The following is a 27,403-nucleotide window of genomic DNA, read 5'->3' on the forward strand; positions in this document are numbered from 1 at the left end:
TTTGTTTTTTATTTGTTGGTTGTTTTCCATTTGCCTTTGCATTTTTGGTTTGTTTTGTTTCTGGTTTTGGTTTTGCTTGGGGTTTCTTTGGTTTTTTTCTCTTTTTGGTAGTTTGGAGAAGGGTTTTTTGGGGTATTTGGTTTGGTTTTGTTTTTTTTTTTTCCTTTTTCTCTCCCGCAATATGCTTTCATATTTAGAAAGCTTTGTCTTGGAAAGGGCATATTGACATATTGAAAGGAGCTAGTTGACATGAGAGGGCTTCCTCATTGCCTAGAGCTTTTAAGTCATTTGATCTTCTCTTCAGTATCTTTGGTCTGTTCTTGGAACATCTGTTCCCAAAATATTGGCCCAAAGTATGGCTTTGGAGGATTAAGTATCTAATCACAATTGGTCTGCTCACCATAGTGCTACTCACAGGCTATCTCCAATTAAATTAAGTCTCAAGTTAAGTTCCTTCTCTCTTTTTCTGCAATTTTCAAAAACTATCCAACTGGAATAATTAAAGTTGGCAAAAAGTAGCAGTGCTGATTCTGACAGCTCTCTTTTTTACATCATCCTAAGATAATTTGTTAGCAACAGAAGTCTAGCATTGATGAATATTGGATTTGCTCTGTATGTGAAAACCCTGAGTACTATTAATGTGTTGGATTTTTATAGACAAGATAAAATACATTTTATTTTCTGTTATGTTAGTATGTGACTTAGGATTTTTTCCTGGAATTCTTTACCTCAGTTACGTTTACCTTGATAAAAATCTTGGGAGATTTTTATCTCCCAAGGACTAGAGAGCTAGATATAGGAAGGAATTGAAAGCTCCTGTTCATGACTTCCCCCAAAAAACTAATAAACAAACAAGGAAACCCACAAAAGCCCAACCCCCAAAACAACAAATAAAACCTCAAACCACCAAAAGGAAAATCACCTTCCATTGAAAACTCGACTTGAAATCGCTTTTGAAATTGTTCCAAGTATTTAATCTACTGCACCAAACAATTTTAGATTTAAAATATGCTGAAAGCATGATTACCTGCATAGTCAGAAGTCATCAAATCTGTAAATGCATTCTTATAACCTGTTACATCTAAGGACTTTCACAGTAGTCTCAGTAACCACTTTTTTTTCACCAACATCAGACTGTTTTCTCCAAATTTGTATTGGGGGAATTTAACATTCTTTACACAGGAGAAGGTTGCCCAGAGAAGTTGTGGATGCCCCACCCCTGTAAGTGTTCAAGGCTGTGTTGGATGGGACTTAGAGCGACCTGGTATAGTGGGAAGCGTCCCTGCCCATGGCAGGGGACATGGGTGGAACTGAGCGATCTTTAATGTTCCTCCTAACCCAAGCCATTTTCTGATTGTTTAATGAAAATATCATCTATCACTTTTGCCTCTCACAGGATTAGTAGAACATTTTGCCCTTCTGTGGATCATGTAGGCTGGAAATCTTGAAGAGCTTATCTGCCTTTAGCAGCATACAATATATGCTCTGGGAACAATTTTAGCAAATGTAGTTGTGATATTTACTTAACATAGTGTCAGTAGTATTAGTCATTGAAAATATTATTGCATGTTGACGCCACAATGAACTTTTAGATAAGTGTCTCTGTTACACCGAGGCAAATTGAAACATAGGGAAGTTTCCCATAGGTGTTCTCTGCCCACAATGTTTGATTGTCCTGCAAAAATGGACTTACATTTCAGAAATGTTTCCTTTGCTTTCTAGGAATTGCAATGCCTCCCTGTGAGCAGAAATGCAGGCTCTTTGCTACCTTTTTCATTACCAGCCTGGAAGCTGGAAAAAGAAAGCTTGTGACTGGTTGCTCTGGGGTCTAACAGACTGTGACTGCTCTGTGCCAGAGCCTGTGGCCAGGAGGGTTTCCTGGAATGTCTGAAAGTGACAGTTCTTTGCTTGTCTTGGGGGTTTTAAGATGTTACCCTCAATATGCCAATTCTAGTCTCAATCCTCTTGCTGAGGCTGTCATGTTCATATAAGCATTTTTGAGTTTATACCATAGTTTTTGTAGTCGTGGAACAACCTGTGCCCCATCCAAACTGTGCTGGGGACAGTCGTGCATTTTAGGAGGATATTTGCTCACTGTATGACAATTGCAACCCATAGTTGTAGCAATGTCAATAGGTTTATACATGGAGCATTCTAAGGTGGTTATCTAGGGGAATGACAGTCAGGAATGGGCTTTTGTTATGCTGTTGAGGTTACCTGAATACCTTTTACTGATATGACCTATTTTGAGCAGTACAGACCTGGTCGTTCAAGCATTGCCTTACAGGTGATTTTACTGATCTCATTGAAGATGCACACATGACTGGCTGAGTCATTAAAGAACAATTTAGTTTCTTTAAAAAGCACCAAGATATGCCACTTAAAAACAAAACAAACCCTAGCAAAAACTCCAAACCTGACTTCCCTTGTGTCTCCCAATAATAATAATGAAAAATAAGACATAGTTTTTCTGTGTCATGCTGACTGAATATACATTTACCATCTTACCTTTAAGGAGTTTCAGTAGCCAGAGCATAATTCTTTAACAACCAATTTTCTCCTTTGTGTTTCCAGAGGCAACAATTTTAAGCTATGATGGAAGTATGTTTATGAAAATCCAGCTTCCTGTTGTGATGCACACAGAAGCCGAGGATGTTTCTTTAAGGTTCAGGTCCCAGCGAGCTTATGGCATTTTGATGGCGACGACTTCCAGGGAATCTGCAGATACCCTTCGGTTAGAGCTGGATGCAGGACGAGTTAAGCTAACGGTCAACCTAGGTAACAACCTCTTCCTCCAAGAAATTAACATTTTCTTTACATTTTTCTTTTTGCTTGCAAACATTTATGAAACAGCCTGTTTTAACATTAAAAGTAAACTGAAATGATATATAAGCACACATCAATGCGGCATTTGCATATGTACACAAATACACGGCCATTATTACAATTTTTTTTTTCTTTGCATTTTTTGTATTCTTTATTTAGTCTTAACATTACCCATCACAATATTTATGTACTGTTGTGTATTCTAAAAAAAGAAGACAAGTTCATCAGTGGTATATTTTGGTTAAATTGGGGTTTTTTTTTTGATTGTGGAAGATTGGTCTCCCTCGACAATTTCTTCAGAATAGTAATTCCACAATTCCAATGTGCAAACGGAAACAACAAATATGTAGGTCAGCTCAGTTTTACCTCCACCAATTAATCTATGACATGCAAATATATCTAAGACTTTCTGGTTTTAGCACTGAAAATGTTGCAGTTAGATATTCCCACTGATTGACTTCTTGGTCTCCTTTTTTTAGGTGTCAAATCTATAGTAAATCCATCTCCTCTTTTTTAAACAATTCTGTAGTGGTATTTTTTGTAGTATCGAACGATAACACAACCCTTCAATGCCCAAAGACTGCGGCCCTCAGCAAACAGCCTTGTGAACACAGGAGGCACAAGCCCTTTTACAGAAAGAAAAAAAAAATTGGTTTCCTTTTTTAAAATATGATGGACAAAATGTCAGGTTATGATCCTTTCTGGTTTGAAAAAAAAGTAAGTAAAGAAATAAAAGTGCTTCTGCCACGCTTAAGTGACGTAAGTCCAAGTCAGGACCTGAAACGGAGCAGGAGGAAAATGCACATCCTATGCAGCTATTCCCATTCAGAGGGATGCTATTTTTAAAGGGAATGGAGTGTTTTTTTGCTTTAGTCACAGATGTGGAAAGCACCAGTGGGAAATGAGGGGTAAGAAAACAACCACCTGACCCTCCACTTCATCCAAGGGTCACTGACAGAAACGCTGCCCTGGTGTTTAGCGGTGAGGAGGAGCACAGGGTGTCACGGGTGACCCTTCCCTGCCTGTCCCCTCCTGCATGGAGGCCGCGGCGGGAGGCTCCGAGGACTTTCTGTAAAGGGGGTGTGCAGGTGCTGCTCCTCGGCTGTTTGCAACCACTTTTCTGATGCGGTTGACGACACATGACAAACTCAGCTATATGGAAACAAAATCTAGGTTTGATGGTATACATGTTCCTCAAAGGTGTAAACCAGGAGTAGCTGTACAAACAAAGTAGTGTGGTGTAGGGTCTGGGGCTTGATTTTCTTTTTGGCTTTTTTTTTTTTTAAATAATAAATGAATGTAGGTCGCCCAGCAGAGGATCATGCGCAGATCAGGTTATTCACTTTACATACAAAACACCACCCTCTGCCTACTTCTGTAGTTCATGACAGTCAATAAAAAGTAAATAAATCCATGACCTAACAATATTGTTTATTCCTCTGACACCTCTTTTTTTTAGTTTTTCTCTTTTTTTTTTTTTTTTAAAGACAGGCAAGAAAATCTCGAAATAGAAAGGATTCTCTTTGTTCACAAATGACTGTTTATAAATACATGATTTTTTTTCTCTGTATTATTATAACTTTAAAGTAGTCATAGTTAATTTCTAAAATCTAGACATTAAGGATATATAAACCCACAACCCCTTATTTCTGGGTCTGGGTGATAAGCTCTGTGTGTCAATCCTTAGCTTCTGTAGAGGAGCCTTTGAGGTTATACTATCCACAAGTTGTCCAAGATGTCTGATTGTGGCCTGGCCTGCTCTATGACCCATTGTGACGGAGCACTTTCTAATTGCACTGAGAGAAATTACCTGTTCTTTCACAGATGGGGAGAAAGTTGCAGCCTGCCTCAGTTAAGCATCTTTGACTTTTAATCCTGACTTTTCACTTAGATTTGTCACCATGTAGCTTTGTTTGAAATTGGCCATTTTTACCCTATTTGTCGTTTCTATTGGTAAAGACTTATCGCAGCATATCTGGGTTATAACAGTATGTAAAGACTGATGATATGGAGTGGCCATATTTGCATGTGTCTGTCCCCGGAAGGGTGGACTGTGATTTTATTGGATGTCTGCAGCTATTACCTTGAAGGATAAATTTTCATTTTTCATCTATTCTTCCCCATCTAGACTGTATCAGGATTAACTGTAATTCCAGTAAGTGCCTATTCAAACTTTTTAAAATGTTATTCCACCATTGTAAAATATGCAAACTAGAATGACAAAGATTGTGGACAGCTTGCAAGCATTTGATAATTTATTAATGAAATGTGATGATTAATTATCATTGTGTAAAAAGTCATCATATACTTTAGTACTTGTTTCTTTCCTTCCCATAGGACATAACATTTACTAGAATATTAAAAAGGAAGCATTCTACAGGTTGTAAAGTACCCTAGAAGAAATGGTGCCTGTAGTACTCTGTTATTCTAGATAGCCTATTTTATATTTCCAGTAGCCACAGAATTTTTGAAACCAGCATTTCTGATAAGCAGTTACACATTTTTTTCCCCCATGTCCTCTTTCTAATTTTCCTGACATTTTCCTTTTAACTTGTCAATAGATTGTTGTAACTTAATAGTTTTTACTACAAAAATTTCTATTTTACAATCCCCCTAGACAATTACCTGTATTTACTGGCTGGTTATAGCACAATTTGGTTTTGCTGAATCTTTGATTTATGGAAATGTGAAACATTGCAATAAGGACATTATTAAGTCTGAGAATGACCGTATTTCTATGATGATTTTTTACACTCTAATTATGTTAAAAATCCTTGAATTGAACAATTTTTCTCTGTGATATGCATGTTTATGAAACAGAGGGAAACATTTGCCAGATGAATGGACTAAATTTTAACTTCTCTGATATTATTTGGATTAAGAGGCTGTATTCTGAAAGGAGAAAAAGGACTGTGATTTTATTTTGAGTCTATGGAATTCCTGAATTGTGTCAACAAATTTATTGATAGTAAGTATGGTAGATTTGAGTTTTGGGTTGTTTTTATATTTCCCTTCCTAACAGGTTTTGTAGGCCAGAGGACTGGCTTTATGAAAATAGGAAAAAAAGCTAAACAACGAACTGCACGGGTTTAATTTGTAGTTGGTAAGAGTTAAAATATATTAACATAACATTCCTTAATAGTTTTATAACCCATAAAGAAACAAGGATCTGAAGTTATTCTTAATGCCAATAGATTTTTCAATTCATAATTTTTAAAAGAAAAAAATACATTTGTATTAAAAAGCAGACAAATTTCCAGAGGCAAGTGCTTAATTTAACCTGTTCTTAAATTCAGAGAGGCTTCAATGCAATAAAGGAAATGCTTGTAATCACCAAGTCATAAAGATATTGTCCTCATATTAAAAAGAAAATAATAAAAAAGTAAAAAAATTCTCACTTGCTAAAATATATAAAATCATGAGAAATTTTAGAAACATTTTCTTGGTCTGCCACAGGACGCTATTGTTTTCTATTAATGAAATCTCAATTAGAAAAAAACAAGTGTAAGATAAGCAGCTTTTTGGGTAGAACTGTAATGAGACTGCCTGCCTTTGGTAAATTCAGTTTTTTCCTAGGAAAAGCAATATTTCTTTTTTCTTAACTTTCTTAATAAAATCAGAAAATCCCTCTGAAAACAGTGTTGCTAACATAAGTAAACCCCCCAGAAATAAAGACACAATATTTTTTAATCTCTTTTGGATTAAATGATGTGTCAAAGATAAATTTAAATGGTTTCTAGATTTCATTTTTAAGCAAGGTTTGGCTCAAAAGAGAATCTGCAAACACAAATAAGCCTCCAATTAGAGGATTGCAAAGAGGAGCAATGTATCTACTGCATTGGATCAGCACTTATAAATTCTTGTTCTTGTAGACAAGCAACATAACCTCTCTCATAAAATATTCCTGGTATAAAATACTCATAAATTATTTTTCTTTACAGTTTGTTTATAATGGTTTTGTTGTTAGAAATGAACTTGGGTGATTAGTTCCATCCCCCTGTGGTGCTTGTGTGTACTCACCAGGGTTTTGTGAGCTTTCAGTATGGTAAGTACTACAATGCTTTCTTGTCTGCACTGGGGATTTTCAGCAACCAGATGTTTCAAGAGCAATTTCTATGTCCTGATTTTTAGCTTATGGAAAAGTATTGCTCTAAGCAGTCCTTAAAAATGCTTATTAGGAAATAGAATGGGGTTTAGTGGGACACAATTTGTTTCAAAGCAACAACATCCAGAACTGGAATATTAGGTTGCTAAACACTGTGACAGTTAAGTGCTTCTTTCTGCTGAGAGCTGGATATGTATCAATCCTGATTTTAGGTTGATAGTAAATCTGGTTTTCATGTTTGAAAAACATTTTTTCCACTTCCTCTTCTGTTACTTAGGAATTACTCCTGTTACTATAACCTCAGTGTTGGGACTGAGAGTTTTGTGTTATAATTAGCCTAATAACAGAGTTAAGGTCAGGATGAAGGTATTTGGTTTGAATTTGGACAGACAAAAAAAAAATCCAAAAATTTAAGCTGAACATCAACAAGCTTGAGAGAAGAAAAGGGAAAATGTGAATGTAAGCATCTTCTGCTGTGAAATATAAAGCCAGGGAATAAAATACTGCACCTCTTCCTCCTCTCATTTTCTCCTGAAGCCTGTCTTCTGCTCATTGCAGATCAACTGAATAAGTGTTGGCTGACAGAGCTAATATTATGGCAACAGCCTTTTCTGCACATGGTCATCCTTTCACCTTTAGCTGATGTCCTGTCTTGAAGAAGAGGTGGCATTTTGGGGTCTTCCTTATTTGAAGAACATAATTTTTAAAAAATTTTACATGTTCATGAGATATCATATCACTACTGAATTTGTGTTTCGTTAACAATATGTGGCACGCTAAATATTTTGTGCTAGGTTAGAAGATTGGTATGCTCATAAAACCATACATCACTAGAAATTCTGTCTCATTTCAGTCAGAAAATGCCATTGCTGAAATGTTGGGTTTGTACATCCTTAAACAATTTTGTTGTGTTCTTCAGAGCTACAAGTTTGCCAAATTAAATTGTCTGTCAGGCAGTGAATTAAATGGTCCTTTTAAATTGCAGGTACATGTAGGTCAATGCTGGGCCTGACACCAGGAGAAAGGAAAAAAACTTATTTGATGAACAGAAATAGCTGCTGTTGTTTCCATATTAGTGCTCATAGGATGAGAGCCTCATTTAAAAATAAGAGTGCAGTGAACGCTGTTATTTTAAATAATATGAATGTAATAGCATTTTTTGGCATTCATCGCTCTGTAAAAATTATGTTAATAGCTGTAGAGATCTTCTACATTATACAGATAATTGATTAACTAGTCCTTAAATATTGCCTAAGAACAAGTTATATTTAAAAATAAAAGCCCCAAAATATTTCTCCCTTACAAAGAAAGAAGTAATTATTGCCCTTTAATTTCACACTATCAAGAATAAATTATAAATAGCTGTGCATCCTATTAAACTGAATAGGATTTTCCCCTAGTATTTCATAGAGATAGAACTTCATCGCAATAAAATTCCCATTGCAGTTCAGTAACAGTTTCTGAGTGACCTGTGAACAGAAACAGATGTACTATATATATGTTTGGGTTTTTGTTTTTTTTTTCTGCTGTAAAAGGCAGTAAAAAGCATAACCTTAAAAGGCTATGATTTTGAGTTAAATTAAATTCCTTTTTTTTTCAGTTTTAATGATTCCAAAATATTAGTATCTGGAAAAATCAAGGTAGCTATAAAGGCTGCTGGTTTTAATATTAAATATGCTTTTGTCACAGATGTCTGCAGTCTTGCACATTATTTCATCTTTTGGGCTGTGAGGGCTTCATTATTATTTTATTACTATCATTTCTGGAAACAAATTTTCTATATTTTGTATGAATTAGCCAAGCAGGACTGTAGAGGATTTTTTTATTAACTGATACATTATACCACTAATAATGTTAATTGGTAAATAGCTGCCTCTCATTTCCCAGTCTGATACTTTTGTTCAATATGAAAAAATACAGAACACGTTTTCGAATGGTGTTATGAAAGATTGCTCATCTTGTGGCACACAGTGTAGGGGAGATTTAGGTTAGTTTTCTAGAACACATCTTTGCTTCCACAGGCATTAACTCACAGAGCAATGGCACTGAATTCAGTCATACTCAAATGCAGGACTGTCAGGAGAAATGATTATGAATTGCAGGATATCAGGGAGCATTCCCATGGTAGTAAATGTGTACACAATTCCCCAGGGAATGCATGAACCAGGTTTGCAACCTGGGTGTCCACCCTTTTAAATTAGGAAGAGTTTCCTGGGCTTGGAAGGTTTTCTGTTTGTTCTTCCTGCAAAGTGCCCCTTCAGTGGTCATATTTACATGCACACCTCATTCTTGTGTCTATCTAGTTATTCACCCATTTTCCATATAATTTATTGTTCCTCTCATTTTATTTTCTCATGCCATTTCAATTCTCTGTTCTTCTCTATAGCCCTTAATATTTTTTCCTTGTTTTCTGTGTTCAGCCTTTTAAGATTTTCCTATTCCACAGATGTGCACATAACAGATGATTAAGTTATTCTGTTTGGAAATATCTGTTACTGAAACATTTCTTTCTTGTCAAAGTGTCCTACAAATCCAGGGTATGACAAGGAGCTTTGTCAGATTATTGGTAAATAAGAAGATAATTGTATCTATTAAAGAACCAACAATGGTGTTCAATTACATTATATTTTCAATGTGCATATGGATTTTAAGCAGCTGAAAAAATCTCACATGAATACTATATATCCTTTTGAAAACTACTGCTTGCAAAACTACATTTTATTTCAAAATCAAGAATCTTCAGCTGTGCTGTTATGGATATTTCTAAATCTTCTGTGATAAGCAAATCATTAATACATTTCCATGTATTAACTTCCTACTAAGGTGAAAAAAATTATCAGACTATATTATTAGCTCTCTTTTTTGCTGTGGTTGCAGTAGAAAATCATTAAAATTATTCAATTTTGTAGCTCCACCCAAAAAAAAAGATTTTGGACTTGACCTGTTTTCTTAGAGTGCTTATGAATTGCATGAGTTTTGATGTTTCCCTCATTAAGTGTGGCTGACAGCCTGGCAAAAATATGTAAAAGAGTTTTACCATAGAGGATGTGCAGCAAATCAGCAGGGTACTTTCTCTGCAAGTTCAGTCAGGAACTTCCCTCTGTTTGCAGCCCAAAGTTTGAAATAATTATAAATAATTCTTTTCAAACTTTGCCTATACTCTACAGATTTAGAACAGGAAGTCATTGGATTCCTTCTCATTCAGCAATAACAGTTTAATGGTCCCTTTTCATACAATTTCCTGGAAAACAGGATCTGCTGCTATGCAATAAAACTGAAAACATACCTGGTCCTATTCAGTCAAATTCTGATTACAATCTCCTAGTTGCTACTAGACAGCATTCCAAAAAAGGGAAAAACTGCTGCTTTACTCAGAAACTCTCCCTGCAGTCCTCAACACTCAGTCCTGATGCTGCACTGAGACCATCCTGTCTTGTTCCAGGCATTATGTTTGGAACAAAGGTTGAAAACAGCTCAGCTCAGGGAGAAAGTTCAAGTTTGGAAGCAGAAGAGCCTGCCTGTAAATAGAATCAGGACGAGTGAAGTCATTAAAGGATAGCACATAATTTATTCTGTACAGCCACAGAAGCCACTTGTGAGAGATGCCTCTAATTTCTCTTTCTCTGTTAAATATAGGGTGGAAAGGAGTGGTGCTGCACAGGTTATACCCTGTGAGCCCAGCAAATTAACTGGCTCACTGGGGCAGTGATTGCAAAGCCATTCACCTCTTCCTGCAGTCTGTTTGCCCACCTGCTCTGGAGAAAATTGGTGGCTGTTTCTTGAATGGTAGGAGAGTAAAGTGAACCAGCAGGGCCATTGCTGATCATTCTTCAAAAGTTTGCATACCATGCTTTGGTTTTTATGTTGCAGAATTTCATCTGTCTCTAAAACACCCTGTAATTTGCTTTAAAAATTTTGTTCTTCTCTCTTCCTGTTTGCTGGTCCTGCTCTTATGTTGTCCATTGCTTTGCTTCCAGCACAAAAGGTTCAAGTGTCTATGTGATGAATTTGACTAAAGTGATTCATGAACAAAATTGCTAATTTTTACTTGCTGCAGTTTTCTGACACCTCTTGTAGTAAAACAGGATGAGGGGGAGGCAGGATGTTACAGGGACAGTAGAAAGACAATCTTTAGTAGAAAGTGCATTGCTTTTTTCAGTAATGCAGATTTATGCTATCCCAAAATTAATTCATCTGGCTTACATTTAAGCAACAACATCCTGGAAAAGTACATGTTATGTACAGAAAGGCAGAAACATCACTTCTTGAGATGTGGAATGCTTAATCTATATCAATTAAGGAATTGATATTTAAGACAACTGAAGGGAAATATTGGGAAAGGTTTCTGGGTAAACGTGTGCACCTTCGGTTATGTACATCACAATTATTCTCTTCTGAATTAGGCTTATAAAACAAGCTGGATGCTGAACCTAGGAAATTTTAGAGAGTTTCAAGCATGAGGAAAATCTATTGAACATCACAAAGAGGATATATATTAGGAGATACCAGCTAAGGAGATGCTGTCCTTTTGGGCCATTCACATAAGATAATAAGTGTCTGAAATCCTTTTTATTTTGTGGCTTTTTGGAAAATTTCACATGGATATAGTTTGGCTTGAGGGAGCATTGAAGGCCCATTGGGCTTCCAAAAATGAGTTCTATCACTTAGTGAGTGACTGAGGAAATCAGTCTTGTGATATATGGATTTCTCATCTCAAGCATATGTTTTAGGTAGCACAGGAATTTTGCAGGGAAATGCTCAAGTTATCTAAAAAGCTTCTATTTTTACCCCTTCCTCATCCAGTTATAGTTGTTAAGAAATCTTGATCTAATAAAGAGGATAAGAAAACTTGAATCAACTAGCTTATTGAGTCTTGCACATATAATTTTTCAAAGCCAGTGGTAAGGCCCCTGCCTGAATCTGCTTAGCTGGGGAATAGGAGACAACCATATTAACAGCAAAAAGCCCAAACCTTCATTAAATTGAAAATAAAGGCTTTACATATGCTGGCTGACCATTTAAGGGTCATGATATTTACCTTCTCCCTGACAAAGCTTTCAGAGTTGGCTGCTGGGGACTGTGGGCTTTGCTCTGTCAGTGTTTTCAGCCTACATGAAAAACAGCAATAAAGTTTATTTCTGTGCCTGCATTCTACTTGTTCCTTATAAAATTTCATTTATGTTTGTTGTTCTTTGGCTTACAGAGGAGAAAATTGCCATTAGTCTCCTGGAAAGCTGTCAGTAAAATATTATTTCAAATTCTCTTACTAGAAAACAGATGTTTTCCTTTTTTGTGTATATGCTTCTTTCCTGTCTTTTCACCCTTTTCATCCATCTTACTTTTGTCTTTTTAAGTCACACATTTTACTCATGGTATTTTAAAGATAAAGCTGGTTTAACATGGTCCTCACTAATCAAACATACAATAGTAATATAACTGTGGCTTTCTCAAGGCACACTGCTGTGCTCTGCAATAGCCACTGTAAGGCAACAGTAAAAGCTTAAACACAAAGCTATTTATGTAAATTTGAAAATTAGTTGCCAAAATTGGTGGTGAAAAATCATTAGTTTAACATTCAAGTAAAGACTCTTTTATACTACCACTTAAATATTTTCAGAAACTCGTTTAAAATTTCTGAGAAGTAATAGACTTTCCATTTGTGATATTTCAGTGGATACTTTAATTTTTGCCACACCAGATGTAGATAGTCGTCAGTTTGGTGGATATGTGGGGCTATCTGAATCAAGGCCACAGTGTGGTTATGCAGCAATGGGCTCTGAGCTCTGGGATGCTGCCAAAGTTTCACAAGCAGAGCTCAGGGGGACAGCCTGAAGTTGTTCCCTGTGATCCATCAGCCTGAGCTCTGAAAGGGGAGCAGGAGATCCTCTAAAACACTAAATATGACAAGAGGACTCTTGGAGGGTAGGAAAGCAGAGATTGCTACAAGCATGTAGCCTCTCATTTTACCAACAGGGACAAAGCAGCCTCCAGGATGTGCTGGATCTGTAAGAATAGGCTGTCTTGAATTAACAAATCCTGATTTATATGCAAGGGAGCCATGCGTGTCTAGCTCATACTGGTCCTAGCAAATCTTTCATAAAAGGACTTTTCAGAAGACGTAGACTAGGCCTTTTAAATATTTTAATGGGAAGAAGCACTTGAAAGTAAGTTTTTCATGCATAGCAGGTTCTAAATTTCTCTTATTTTACTTTTATGTTTTCTTCCTTTAGCTTTTGAGGAGCAAGATGACTTAATCACATTTCAGGACTGGTGATTTAAATTATCCTCACAATTTTTTCCATGACAGAAAGTGGGTGTTACAGTCAAATCTTGCAGGGATAGTAAGGAATTCTGTTCTAATCAGTAATAGCAAAGGAACTGAATAATATTTTCTTCTGGAGAAGAATATGTAAAAAGCTAATGTAATGTCATTCATATTAGTTAACTGGGCTGCCATGGCAGTCATTCCACAGAAAAGCCCTGCTCCCAACTGCTCTCACAGGAATCTCTGCTATCATATTCATGAGTGATTGAAGATGAACACTGAGATGATATTATTTGCAAATGCAATGGGATTATTTAAGAAAAATCAAATGAAATTATGTGTTTGAGGATTTTCTGAGAGGCTCCAAAATGCTGAATGACTGGTAAAGTGGTAGGTGGAATTACATAGCAGTACACACGAAGTAATTCATCTTAGAAAAAAGTCACATTAATTATGCCAGCGCAGCAATGGAATGTGGCGGCACTGAGCTGAAGAAATTGTGCAGTCATTGTAAATAGCTCTGGTAAAACAGCTCAGTGCTCAGAAGCGACCAGAAGTCCCAGTGGATGGGAGTAGCTGTGGGGAGAGGAGGTAAAACCAGAAGAGAAAGCAGCATTATGCTATTATGCAGTCATGGTTTATCCTCTTCCTGAAGGCTCCATGTGTGCTCAGCTCCCATTCCTCATGGTTAACCTAAATGGGGAAAATACAGCTCACTGCAGCAGGAAGGATTACGAGTATGGATTAGCTTACCTACATGGGGCAGCTGGGCATGCTAGGAAAAAACAATACCTGAGAGAATATGAATGTATTTTTGTAACTATATGATTATACAGCCATGAGAAGCAGCAGGAGGTTAATAAATTGATTTTTAAGTGTAATGGAAATAAATCAGGGACTTTCTGAGATAAGGCTGTTTCTGCAGCTCCAGAAGTCCCAAATAAGTCCATTACTGGAAGCTGTGACTGTATTAGGGTAGTAATTACTACAGAGCAGATCTGCTTTTCTGTACTGCACTTGAAAGCTCAGTGCTGAACTAGCTGGTCTTATGTGCCATTTCCCAGCTTAATTTGCAACTTCTTTCCCTAATTATTTCATCACTAGTTTATACCCTGTATTGAGAGCAACAGGAAATTGCTAGTGAAAGTAATCACAGGCTCACAGAAACATTAGGCTGAAAAAAATATAAATCTATCATCAACTGGGTTTCATACAGCCATTCTAAACTTTGTAATCAGATACCATGAAAATTAGAGTGTTAATGCACAGATGGCAGCAGATGACACAAGCCCATATTTCAACAATTTCTCAAAAAACCTTCTTGATTAACTGAAAAATCAAGTGAAATTAGGGTAAGCCATTAATTAAGATGTGTCTTTTATATTCACTAGGCATTGTGATTTTTTTTTTTTACTTAGTAATAAGAGCTTTCTGGCCAGAAATTTTGGTGTATTGCTCCTTAAAAAAGAAATTCATTGTTGGCTTTCAGTATTAAGAAAAAATAACAGTAACTCAGCATTGGTGAGTTCATGATGTTTCTAAATTTATACATAGATTAAAAATACTAACAGACTTCATGTAAAAACACCTTTATTTCCTTTTTCTGCCTTTGTTTCCTAGGACTCTCAGTTTCTAAGATACAGTGCTCTTGAGAGTAGCATTTATTAATATGTTTGCAGAAAACATTTAGAAGTGCTTATAAATTAAAATTCTATGGAGAAACACTCTAGTCTTTCTATTGTAATACAACAGTCTAAAGACTTATTTTCAGAGAATGGAAAATTAGTTGGTTATTTTTTTCAAAAAAATCAGTGTAAAAAGATACTAAAATCATTAATAGTTTATTTTAGAAAGCATTTAAATCTATTAGGTAAGTGAATAGGTCTTTTTTCCAAAAACAAAGCCATAGTATTTCAGTGGTGGTGTGTTATCTCAAGAACTTTTCAAGGAAAAGCAACCAAATTGCCATCTCTCTGCAGGTGGATGCTACTTTTCTGATCAGGACAACTCATGCTCACAGCTGTCATTCTGTCTTAATATACACATGTAAGGAACTCATAGATAATTGTTTGTGATTTTTATTTTTAATAGAATGAACATGCATTTGGTAGGAAATCAGGGAAAGGGGAAGCAGAGTCAAAGAGAGTGAAATTGGTATGGGATGTCTGGTTCCCACTAGCACAGCCAGTGAGCATTGCAGTAGGTCTGGCATATGTTGAGGGGAATTGCCAAGTTTCTGTCTGTCCCTCTCACATTAATAGATACTACTTCTAAATGATCAAAAAAAGTGCAACTAATTTCAGTGAGTCAGGTCTGATCCTATTTCTCAGCTTTGTGTGATGAGGAGAGCCAAGCTGCCTAGGGAATATTTGGCTCCCTCTTCTTCAATCAAAGAAAGAAAGAAAAAATGACAACGGTGCCAAACTAAAATTTTGCATAAATCAAAATTATTTTGATACATTTCTATATTTGTTCTGCTGGAAGTCTGGAATAAATCCCTGGTAAGCAATTATCTTACTCTTTCAGCACTAAGACCAGTGAAATCTAATTATAGACAGTAGAGAACAGCACATATGCATAGAGCTTTTGTCCTTCTCATATGTAGCACAGAAATTGAGTTGTCCACCTATTTGCATAAATTGAAGTTCACAGAATCTGGTTTCGGAGTGATCTCTGGCATTTTGATGGCCCCTCCTTTACTGCATCTGCAAAAAACCTTTGTGTAAGTATGTGTTAGTTTTACTAATGGCTCCCTGGCTGTTTCAGAATGGTGCCTCATTTATCCTTGCTTCACTCTTCTGTAGCAAGGCATCCTTTCATAAGTTCAGTCTTGAAGAAGGAGCCCAGCAAGCTCTCAGCTACAACATTATTCTTCATTAATGTTATAAGAACAGTAATTCATTTTTCAATGTGCTTTTTTTGAAGAGCTGATAACACTAAAAACATCTACCCAGTACATGCCACTGATGAGCAGTTACTTATATTAAAAGCACTTACTCTGTATCTAGCACATTTTGCATTTATGTCTATTAAAATTCATGAAACATCTATCATAACATTTTAAGCACTCAGTAGCTTATTAATGGAACCACATAACTGCTTCCTTATTATCTCTTCTTGACAATAACTTTAATGAATTATATTCAGGTAGCTGTTGAAATTTTCATCCAAGCACATTACTTTTTGGATGACATGTCAAGAGGTTAACTTATGCTCCCTTCCAGCTGATTTCTAGGCCTCAATCCATCAGACAAGTCACTTCAAAGGAGATATTGCTCTGTTGAGCTGAGACATCGAGATAAAGTTGGCTTTCTGAGATGCAGTCCCCTTTGGGAAGTGTGCAAGGAATTCTTCAGCAGTTATTTGTCTAGGCAGTCTTGAAGCAACAAGGCAAAAGATGAAGACCAAGACATGGAATGAGAAAAAGCAATTAAAGGAAAAAGGGAACTGTGGTTCATGTAGCTTATGCTAATTCTTTGGTATTATTTCTCATTTAGTAAATATGCTGTGAGATTTTCCTCCAGGGAATTAAGTACATGTATGTAGAAATAAAATATCGTTAGTTAAAAGTTCCTCTCTGTTTCTGCACATTAAGGCATTTCTCACTAGTAGTAAAATCTGTCTGGAAAAGAAAGCTCAAATAGGTAAGTCAACAATTCCATCTTTCACTTACATGCCATGAACTGTTTATATATGACTTGTGGAAATTGGATCAGAAGTGAAAAATAGCAATCGTGCTCGCTGTCATTTAAGGAGTTTCCGTTTTATCAAAATTTAAGCACAAATGTTGAATATTGGAGAAAATTACCTGCTGAATTTTTATTGTGGTTATTGGTGTACTTTGAACTGTCTCTGCAGTTTTTGCTGTGTGACATTTCAGCAGCTTGAAAGCAAGTCTGCTGTTTCCTAGGAGGAAAGGCCTGCACCGTTTGCTCTGGAGGGAAGGAGTAGTCTCACATCTCCAGCTAGCAGGAGACAGCTGACACCATCACTGACATGATACAAGACACTTAGGAGCCCAGCTGACGAGCTAATTGGATGTGAATAAGAGCAGCACTACCTCTGAAAGTCAGCAACATGGATTCTTGATTCCCTAAAATTGCATAAATCGAGATACAGAGCACACCTAAAGGAAGTGCAAGTAGGCACTTCTGTCAAGAAGCTTACTTGTTTCGTTAAATAAAAAATTGTTGCTCGCTGATGCTGAGCACAGCCCTTAAGAGATGATAAATGGCACAAGGGCATTGGAGAGATTCTCTCAGTGTTAGAAACAATTCCATGGACAAAGCTATGCTTTTCTACTCAGGCATGCAAGAGTATTGCCATGAAAGTCAGTGAAGGCTGATCATAGAACAGGGATCAACCTTTATATTCATCCATTTGCAATTTCTGAAAACAATCTGAAATGTCTATTTTAGTCCTCCTTCCTTGACTCATGTCTGCCTAGAAGTATCCAAGAATAAGCAGTGTCAAGAAATTGTGCTTTTTGATCCATGATGATTATAAAAATATTTTAAAACAGTTAAATAATCAATAATAAACCTTTAAATATTATTCTTGTTATTCTTAATTAGGCTAAATGTTATAATTCAGAATTTAAATTACAAAAAAAACAAAAAAGCCACAAAACAACAAATAAAGTATATGAGTGTAAGACTTAGTTGTAACTATTTTATAATAACTGTTTTTGGGAAGAAGACACCTGTAAATTAAGAGGAGCCTATTCTTAAAATAAAGTCACAGTCCAAATTCTTCTCTTTTCTATGCCAGCTAGTTTCCAATCTGCTTATTCTTAAGAATATTGTGCAAGATATAGGGGTAAAAGGAAATTGTTTTTTTCCTATTATATTAATTTAACTAAACATAAAGATATTTTTTTCTATAAAAAGATAAATTATGGATAAGCGTACTTAAGTTGTGCTTACTTATATTTTAAAATGTAACAAGTTTTGACAGCCATGGTTTTGATATAAATGGGCACAGTCAATATCAATGTCAGAAAGGCTAATGTGTCAAAGCTGTTTCTTCTCTTTTTTTCCTGTTGTCACTTATAATCTAGCCAATGTACAAAAAATATTCCAATTCTCTCCATGAAAAAAAAAATGAAATAATCAAATGTGTGCCTACTTTTTCTACAAAGATTGCTGTAAGTTAGGTTATTTTTACTTCACTGGGTGTAAGGGGAAAGACGCAGCACAGGTTCTTCAGGTTCCTAAGGGTACACCTGGAGTTCAGCTGCGTCTGTTGCCTGGAGCACTGCTGTCCTTCAGTCTTTTTTGGGTTTTTGTTGATCAGATGAGTGACATGAATTAAGGTCCAGATTATAAAAGTTATTCAGATAACCATCTTATTGGAAATCCTTCTTCCAAGTCATAATTCCTCCAAATCTCTTGGGCTCAGAGGAGACAGCAAAATTCCTCTGGAAGATGAGGGCACCTTATTTGAGCAGTACCGTGTAGAGATAATGTCTAAGGAAATGGAGATTATCAGGTGTGACACAGTCCCTTATTTTGCAAACTTGGAGGAATGTTCTTGCTGCTCCTAGAAATCCATGGCAGGAAATGTACATTTCTGTCTCCATGTTCATTAAGGTTTGGGTCTTTTACTTTGGTAGTCAAGACCAGAATAACGAGTCTGCTGAGGTAAAAATTGAACCCTTCTTGGGAAAGGAGAAACTTGAATTTATCTTAGGTTTTCTCTTTTCCCCTTCTTTAAGCCACATCTCACAAATCAGTAGTATAGATAAAACTCTGAATTTATACTAGAAATAATTTATTATAGAAATAATGAACATTAGAGATTCTGGCTGCCATTAAAGTCATATCTGAGCAATGAATAGTTACTTTTTAAGAATTTGAATTTCAATATTGCTTAAAATTGAGGGTTAATGTTAATTTTAGTACTATTTTATGTAGGAGTTCCCAGGTTCCCACATCAGTTCTCATGATTTTCAATCCTATTCTTTTTATAGACAAGGGAAAAAGTAATAACTCCAGAAGTAAATAATAACTTATAATAACTTCAGAGGAATTAGTCATTCTTTTCTCCAGCAGTTTTACAAAGATTTTCTTACATAAGACCTAACAAGCATTTTCCATTGAAACAAGCTTTCATAATTAGAAAGCTCAGTGTAATGCAAAAATCCTGCCTGGGAGAATTTCAATCTCTTAAAAGGGTTAAAATTTCCCATTTTCCTTTTCATGTAACATGCAAGGTTATGTGCATGATATTAAAAAAATAATAAATTCAATTATCAAATGGGGTAGAAGGCTTGTGAGATAGCTGCTTTCCTAATGTACAGCAGTAGCTCAGGTTGAATGAAGTCAAAGGTATTGACTTGAAAGTGTTTGACTTAAAACAAAATGCTCAAACATTCAGCTTAAAATTTGTGGAATTTTTCATTATAAGCAGCCATGTCAAGTTAATGTGAAAACAAATTAAGATTTACTAAAGCCACACAAGTAATTTGTGGAAGTGAATCTGCTGAATGCCAACTCCCACTGACAAGTCTTGAGTGCACTTTAAAAAATTTATCCTGATCCAAGGCAGGAATATGACCTTATAGTGTGATTGTAAAGATGCTCAATCTTTGCAAGTGCACATTCCTTTACCTGTAGTAAATACAAAGTAAATAATCTCGCACTCCAGTTTTCTTTAAAGCAGCATAGGATTGCCACGTATTGAAAGTTCACGCTCACCTCACCTACAGCAAAGTCAATTGTCAGGTTCACCACGGTTTCTGAAAATGTCTCAGCGTTCAGCAGTGAGCTGACAAAGCAACAACCATATTTTTTCATGCTCGTTGACTTTGCTTTAGTTCAGGGCCTTAGGGTAGATTCATACAATGTTTAGTACCTTTAGCACATTTTCTGATAGTCATGATCCTCAGAGAGCAGTATGAAAGAGAAACTACACTCTTATTAAAAAATAGAGGGATCTAGCTGTCTTCTGGGTTTAGCCACTTTTCAAAGTTACTTTTCTTTCATTATTTCCAAGAAAAAGAAAAATTACATGTCCTTAGGGCTGTTTGTGTTTCACTTGCTTAGCTAGATGAGTTACAAAACTAAATTAAAATGCAACTGATTTTAAGGCATAAATGTTTTAAGTTATACATTGAAAGACACCTCTAAGATGGGTCAGCCTTTTCATGATGCAGTAACAAGACCAGTTTTATCCTCTCATGTGCTCTGAGTTCACAGAGAGTTGTAATTACAATGTCAGCATCCTTTTTTTTTTTCAGGAATTACAGTTCAAATGAGTATAGACCCAATTATTGACCAGCTAGGCTCACTTTTGAGAGCATATGTCTGTCTTCTGCACATCCTTTGGTCTAGCAGGGAAGTCTAGAGGCCAGGACTTGCAACTCGAAATTTTACAGCTTTATGATGGTTTTTTTTTCTCCATCTTGCTGAAATTGAATGCTGGTCCTATTCGTAGAGAATAGACTTTCACAAGACAGTGGCTCATCAGCAGCGGATTTCTTGGCAGAATCCTTAGATTTAATTTAGTCCAATAGATCTGCCTGTGTTCTGCCTTCCCACCTGGATCCACTGCCTCTGTTTAGACATCAGCTGTGTCACAGTGAATATCTCATAGCTTAAAAGAAGATAAATGGATGAGCATGTGTGATATTGCACCCTAAATTAAACAGCTTCCAAAAGACAAAGCTGGGAGGGGGAAAATGCCCAGCAACTCAGACCATGCTCAGGGAAGCAAATTTAGAGAAAAGAGAGAAAAGAACCAGGCAAATGAAAACTCTGTGCCCTCAGAACTGGATGTGGTGCTTGATTCCTGGATTTGTTGTTTTTGTATCCTTCCATGGATTTTTCTTCCCCAGTGAATTCACTGTGTATGCTGTTTCAATATTAAGTGCAAACTGTTTGTAGTTTGGTCATGTAGGGGAAGCCAGTAGAATTTTCGGAAGTATCTTATTTAGCTTTCTGCATCTCTGTATGAGAAATATAGATATGTCTAGGTGGAAATATTTAACATTATATTCCTGTTATTCTAAGGAATATGAGCAAATTTCTTGTACTTCTGGAATGGAGTCTGATGAATGATATTAGCAGCTCCAGTCTTCTTCATTTTAATTTCTGAAATGTCAAATTTTGTTTAAAAAAAGGGGATAAAAATATCCTTAACTGCCAATACATTACCCAAATTGCCAAAAGCAATTTTGTCTATAATAAAACTATTGTGGGCTGAAGCATTTAGATCAAGCTATGCAAGATTGATATGTTTTTCTTGATACAATTCAGTGAATATGCTATTCTTGTGGAATTTTCCATACGAGTCTGTTGGGGAGAAAATACAGTGGACAAAATTTCTTTGACTTGCAGTTAGATTTTTTTCAAGTTATCCTATTAATTAGTTGTAAATGATAACCTGATACACATTTCTGATGTTTAAAGGGCAATGTAACTTTTCTGTTGGCAAGAAACATGTTTAGCCAGAGAATTTTGGGATGATACCAGCACAGTCATTTAAAGTACAGTTGATTCACTATATTAATTGATTTTTTAAGCTCAGCTGTGCTAATGAGCGTTTTGGAAGACCAGCAACATTTCTGCAGCCAGCCAGAGAAAGGACAGTGAAGGTTAAGATGCCTTACCCTGTATGTCTTGTGTTTCTGTGTCTTGCTCTGGAGGAATCTCTCCTGAACCTTTTGTGCTGCAGCCTGGCAGGTAATGCAGATGCCTCGTGAGGTTTGCACAGTGACTGTGAGTCTGGCTGAGTGCTGGAACAGAAGCCTAGATTAGAGGCATGCTAAATTTACTCTGGAAGCAGGATAACTGAGATGGCATAGAGTCCTCTTGTTGTGCACCAGGTATTTATAATGACACTCTGAGGTGTCTCTCAGAGCCACACAGCTGTCTATACATAGCAAGGTGAATCCTAAAATATTTATTATTTTCACTCAAATCTTGACAACCCTGACCTTAAGTAATTTTCTCTATTCTCTGAATGGATCCCAGGGTTTTGTCTTCTTGTTATAATGTCTTTTTGTCCTGTTACTGATAGCTCTAGTATGCACAGTTTTCTATTAGCAAACCAGACTGAAACCACTGATCTTTCTTTTGCTGACTAATAAATAAATAGTAGTGATTTGTCTGGGTTCCATTGGTTAGTATAGCATTCACTGTACCACCCAGTCTCACTTGCTAGTCTCTGTTTATAGTGCCTCTTTCTTTATTTCATGTTTTGTGTCTATTTTGATGGCAGAATTGAAAGCTCCAAGCATTTTGGTATATACCTTAGTAGTAGTTGTGGATTGCATTGTAAGAAACAAATTCAGACAATTCATTTTGAACATATTTTGGTACAATGCAAGAGCTAGTATCTTCTTTCAAAATCATCAGTTCACTTCAAGTAGCTGGTTAAAAGTAAAGTACCTCAGGATAGATATCTATAAGAGGAAAAGTTGTGCATATTAAAGTTAATTGACTGACTCGTTGGAATTCAGCAAACCTTCAGCACTTGAGTTAGGTTGAATAAGCTCCTCAGGAGGTACTAAAGAGAATAGGAATCTCCAGAGAACATTTAAAACATTTAGTGTGCTGGAAATGAGATTTTTTTTTTTTTTTCTGTTGGAGGTTCTTACTTTTTTCCTTGAACTTTGAAAGGGCTGTTAAGTTCCAGCTGAGGTGCTGACAACAAAGTAAGCTCAACTTTGGATGCCAAAGTAAACTTATAACTGGGAATTTTTTGGGTTTTATATCTCTTAGCTCGTAATGAATTGCACCATCAGGATTTGTACCTGTATTGACTGACTGCCCAGTCCGCATTTTGCTTTGTAAAAGGGTGTTTGTACAAGCAATCATCTGCTTTTAAATTGATGTGGAAATTTTACTGGCATGATGGACTCTGAGCAAATAGTGGTAGCCATAAAAGTGCCAGTGCTTCTTTTATTTGGTATTATCCATTTTCTCTAAGGATCCATAAAATGTGGTAGTTATTTTAGCCTTTAAAAATAGGAAAAGAGCTGAACATAGACACTGATAATAAATTTCATTCTTAAGCAAGAGGAGATAGTTAGTGGGTTTGTTTTTTTTTCAGTTTGCATCTTGTTTCAGAAAGAAGAGGTTTATGATTAAGATTTTAGTATCTGAGAGAATTAGTAGCTCAGAAAGTGAGCCAGTGCTGGCTGGGTGTGTGAAGCAAAATAACTATGTCCTGTCTATAAAGAGACACATCAGTTCCAGGGGAAATAGGAGTGGAGGGACATAAGTTGAGAAAAATAGCATCAGCCCATGAAAAACAAAATTTTTTATATAAATATGTATATATACACACACACTCTTTTAACTGGGGCTCTTGCTTATCTTCTTGTGGGAAATATAGAACAATTTTTTTTAAAAGACCAGAATATCCCTCATCCAAAAAAAAAAAAAAAAAAAAAAGGTGCAAGTATGCTAATTCTTATTTAAGAGCACTTTCTGCTAGTGATTTAAGTGAAGTGAAGTCAAATCAGTGTAAAGTCAGAACAAGACTGGAGAGCCAGTGATTTAGTAGATATAAATTTATAGTAGATTCACCATAAGAACTATAACCAGGGCAGAAGAAGACTCTTTATGATCTTAATATGATATTTTAAATTAATTTTAGGTCAGTATATTTGAAAGTCAGTGAAGAAAGTACTAATATGAACTATGTTTCAGGTTGACCAGTGCTACTTAACACGGTCTATTAAGAGTTTTCTTCTGTAGTTTTGGTAGTCTTGTGGTATCAGTAGATTCTTGCATGGTTCTGTGTTTAAGCATTTAGACAATTTTCTCCCAAATACTCTGCTAACAAGCATATTTGCTGCTTTTCTCTGTGAAAGCATGTCCTTGGCCAGGAAGTCAGCCCAAGCACTGCATTAGCACAGGAATGGTGAGGATCCATCCTTTTTTATCTCCCTCTTCAGCTGCCATGGAAAACTGTCCTACTTTGCAGAGAAGCAGCATAATGTGACAGGTAGATACACAATCCCTGGGCACTGGGCCTTGTTATTTTGTAGTTTCTTGTACCCTCTGTTACAAATCAAAAGCCCTTTTTCTCTGTTAGAGATCAGCCCCCGGAAGGAAAGGTCTCTTTTCCACGCAAGTGGATAGTTTCTCCATGGCCAGGACTCTTTTCAGTGCACTGCTCCCATGGTGTGTCATACCAAGGTTTGTCCTTTTCAAAGCCCTTTCACCAGGGGTCTCCTTAATCCTCTTTTGGATTGCGTGCAGTGGGAACAGGCAGCTTTCATGGAGTTCTGACCTGATTTTTTTACTCTGAGTACTCTTGCAAGGAAAATAGACTGATGCATAGGAAAACATGCCTTTAATTTTACAACAGGAAGAGTTTACAAGTCCCCAGCCATTAAAATAGAATAGATAGATTTGCCTGTAAATGTGAGCAGCCAAGTTGGATTTGATACTAACATACACTGAGGCATCTTTACATGAAAGGGACACTACAGAGGGTTGTTAATGTGAGAGTAAATTAAAATTGTATATGCTTTAAATCTTTTAGAGATCTGAAGCAAGATAATGGAGACTAAGTAGTTCAACTACTTTAAAAATGTAAAAAAGGGAAGGTTGGACTAACAAATAAATATGAATATGTTTACAATAATATTTAATGGTGTATGCCTAGGCAGGCTTATTGACTCTCACTAAGTTTTTGCTCATCTTATTTCAGCTTTTTTTTAAATACATCTATTGTCTCCAAACCTAGGTAGAATTGCTTCCATTGAAGTACCTAAAAGAAATTGCTTAAAATTTTAGTCACTTCATCTATACCAGTACATTCAAGGAGAATATTATTCACTTAAGCTTTACACAAAACTTGTCTTGCTCTTGTCAAAGAAAGCAACCATTTAAGGAACAGAATGATTCATGTAGTTGACCCTAGTCATCTGCTTCTGCTGGGTTTGTACACCTTTCCTAGCTTGGTGTCAACACAGACACAGAAAAACAGTGTTATGAGATTCTCACTGCCTTTGCTTTACATTTTTGTTCCTGGAGATCCCTTGGCATGCCCAAAATAGTAAAGGTTGCATATAAAAGCAGAGCAATAAACCAGCAGCAATTTAAAAAATGCTGACAGAAGATGGAAAACATCTGAGATGAAAACTGCCCAATATGCTGAACAGCTACATCAAGATCTTAGTGTCTTTTCCTTCTGTGTTGTTCTTAAGTCAGAGAGGCTTTGATTTTAGGCTTTGATTTTATTAACAGATCTCACCCATCACAGTTAGCCTGTGCTAGATGGAAAAGAATCCCAAGAGAAAAGTGGGAGCGTTTCAGAGCTAGTTGCATGACCCTTTCAGAACAAGACTGGCACATGGGATAGAGTCACCTGGAAGGGCACAGTGGAGGTAATGGGTAACCCTAATTTTTCTGTGTCAAAAGTTATTTTATGATGTGTCTCTTATACCAAATCATAGGATGGGTCATGTTGGAAAGAACCACAGTGGGGCATTGGATCCAACTTGGCAGCTCAGGCAGTTTCGTCTGGAAGCACATGGCACAGGAGTGTTTCCAGGTAGTTCTTGAACATCCCCATGGAGGGGGGACATCCACAGCTTATCTGGGTAACCTGTTCCAGTGCTCTGTCACCTGCACAGTAAGGAACTTCTTCCTGATGTTCAGGAACTTTCTGAGCCTCAGTTCCTACCTGTTGCCTCTTGTCCCACTGCCCAGCACCACTGAGCAGACCCTGGTCCATCCTCTGGCCCCTCCCTGTATATACTCATAAACACCGATGAGGTTCCCTCTCAGTCATCCCTTCTTGAGGCTGAACAGACCCAGTCCTTCATCCTTTCCTCATCAGAGATATTCCTGTCCCTTGATCATCTTTGTAGCCCTCTGGACCAGCTGCAGGAGCTCTGTTTCTCTTTTGAACAGAGGAGTCCAGAATTTAATTGACAACTTTAAGTAATCAGCATCATTTATTCTGCCACAGGAACTGAAAAACAGGCCAGGGAGATCACTGTCTTACAAGAATGTAATTTGTTTATTGTAGATTAGCTTTGGCTTTTGGACATGAGTTCTAATCTGTTCGTGCAGCCCTTGGTCTATCATCTATTGATATCAATGGCAGTACAAATCAGGGCTTTTCTTTCTCTCTTTCACTTCTTGCTCAACAGTGTCTGGAAGAATTTTCATAATCCTTTTCTTATGAGAATTTTTTGTTGGGCATTAAAGGTATCCTTTTTCCTAGGTTTGTGAATACTTTGATTGTCACAAGTACTTTGTGCTATAGACAGAATTTGCATAAAAATTGTTTGCTGTACTGCTGAGAAAAATAGCAGATTTTAAGAAAAATCCATATCCATTAAATGAAAAAGGAAAGTATGGCTTGAAGATCTACTAACAGCAGAAGGTACTGCATCTGAATATTAGCAAATCATCTAGATCAGGTGACAGATGATATACTGAAGAGTCCTAATAAACAGAAGTTAAACAAACAGATAGGTTGACATAAATTAAGAAAAACATAACACATGCACACACACTTACCACTTTTTTCCTTCCACCAAATTATTTTTAATAAAGGAGTAAAAATCCAGTCTTGTAAAGCTATACTTGAAGTTCTTTTGGCTCAGTAATCCTATTTCTTAAAGGTCTGTATGAGATTGAAAAGTGAATAATTAAATGCATGTTGACTGTGCCTATTTATGAAAACCTGGTGCATATACAATGTGTTTACATAGTTAAATAGACATTATAAATGTTTTAATGTAATAGTTCTATAGTATGCAGGATATTGTAGCTCTGTATTTTGCTTATACTTGGTAATTTTCTTGCTTGATGTGACTTTTGGTGAGTTTTAACATTTGCCCAGCCAGTCTCTCTGTTTCTCTCTTTCTCTGTGAGGTTCACATGTAAACTGCTTTAAAGATTGCATAATGACTGTTTGGCATGTCCTACAGGCAAAGGCCCAGAAACCCTTTTTGCTGGCTATAACCTCAATGATAATGAGTGGCACACAGTGCGTGTGGTGCGGCGAGGAAAAGGTTTAAAGTTAATGGTGGATGACCAGCAGGCCGTGACAGGTACTGTGGCATTGTGACTCCATGATTCCATGTTGCTGGGGGGAAACACAAAGCAAAACAAAACAGAACAAAAACAATACAGAAATAAAATTACTTTATCTGAGAGAAACATGCTTTTTTTCCCTTTTCTTGGGTAAGATTCAAAATTCATGTTAAGCATCTTGGAATGCTGGTACAAGAA

General features: G+C 36.5%; 1 protein-coding gene across 33 annotated transcripts in view; it reads left to right on the forward strand.

Annotated features, from left to right (window-relative positions):
- Positions 1 to 27,403, forward strand: part of NRXN1 (neurexin 1) — a 668,143-nt gene that overhangs the window by 280,827 nt on the left and 359,913 nt on the right. For 22 of the 33 annotated variants that reach the window (XM_030269639.4, XM_030269642.4, XM_030269660.4 and 19 more), the window contains 3 exons: positions 2,575 to 2,778; positions 4,955 to 4,981; positions 27,100 to 27,222. In XM_030269639.4, the coding sequence (XP_030125499.1) occupies positions 2,575 to 2,778; positions 4,955 to 4,981; positions 27,100 to 27,222 (354 nt within the window). The remainder of the gene's footprint in view (positions 1 to 2,574; positions 2,779 to 4,954; positions 4,982 to 27,099; positions 27,223 to 27,403) is intronic. The other 11 variants (XM_030269647.4, XM_041714830.2, XM_041714836.2 and 8 more) reach the window with 1 other exon arrangement.

The sequence above is a fragment of the Taeniopygia guttata genome, chromosome 3 (genome assembly GCF_048771995.1).
Source record: "Taeniopygia guttata chromosome 3, bTaeGut7.mat, whole genome shotgun sequence".
NCBI classification, from domain to species: domain Eukaryota; kingdom Metazoa; phylum Chordata; class Aves; order Passeriformes; family Estrildidae; genus Taeniopygia; species Taeniopygia guttata.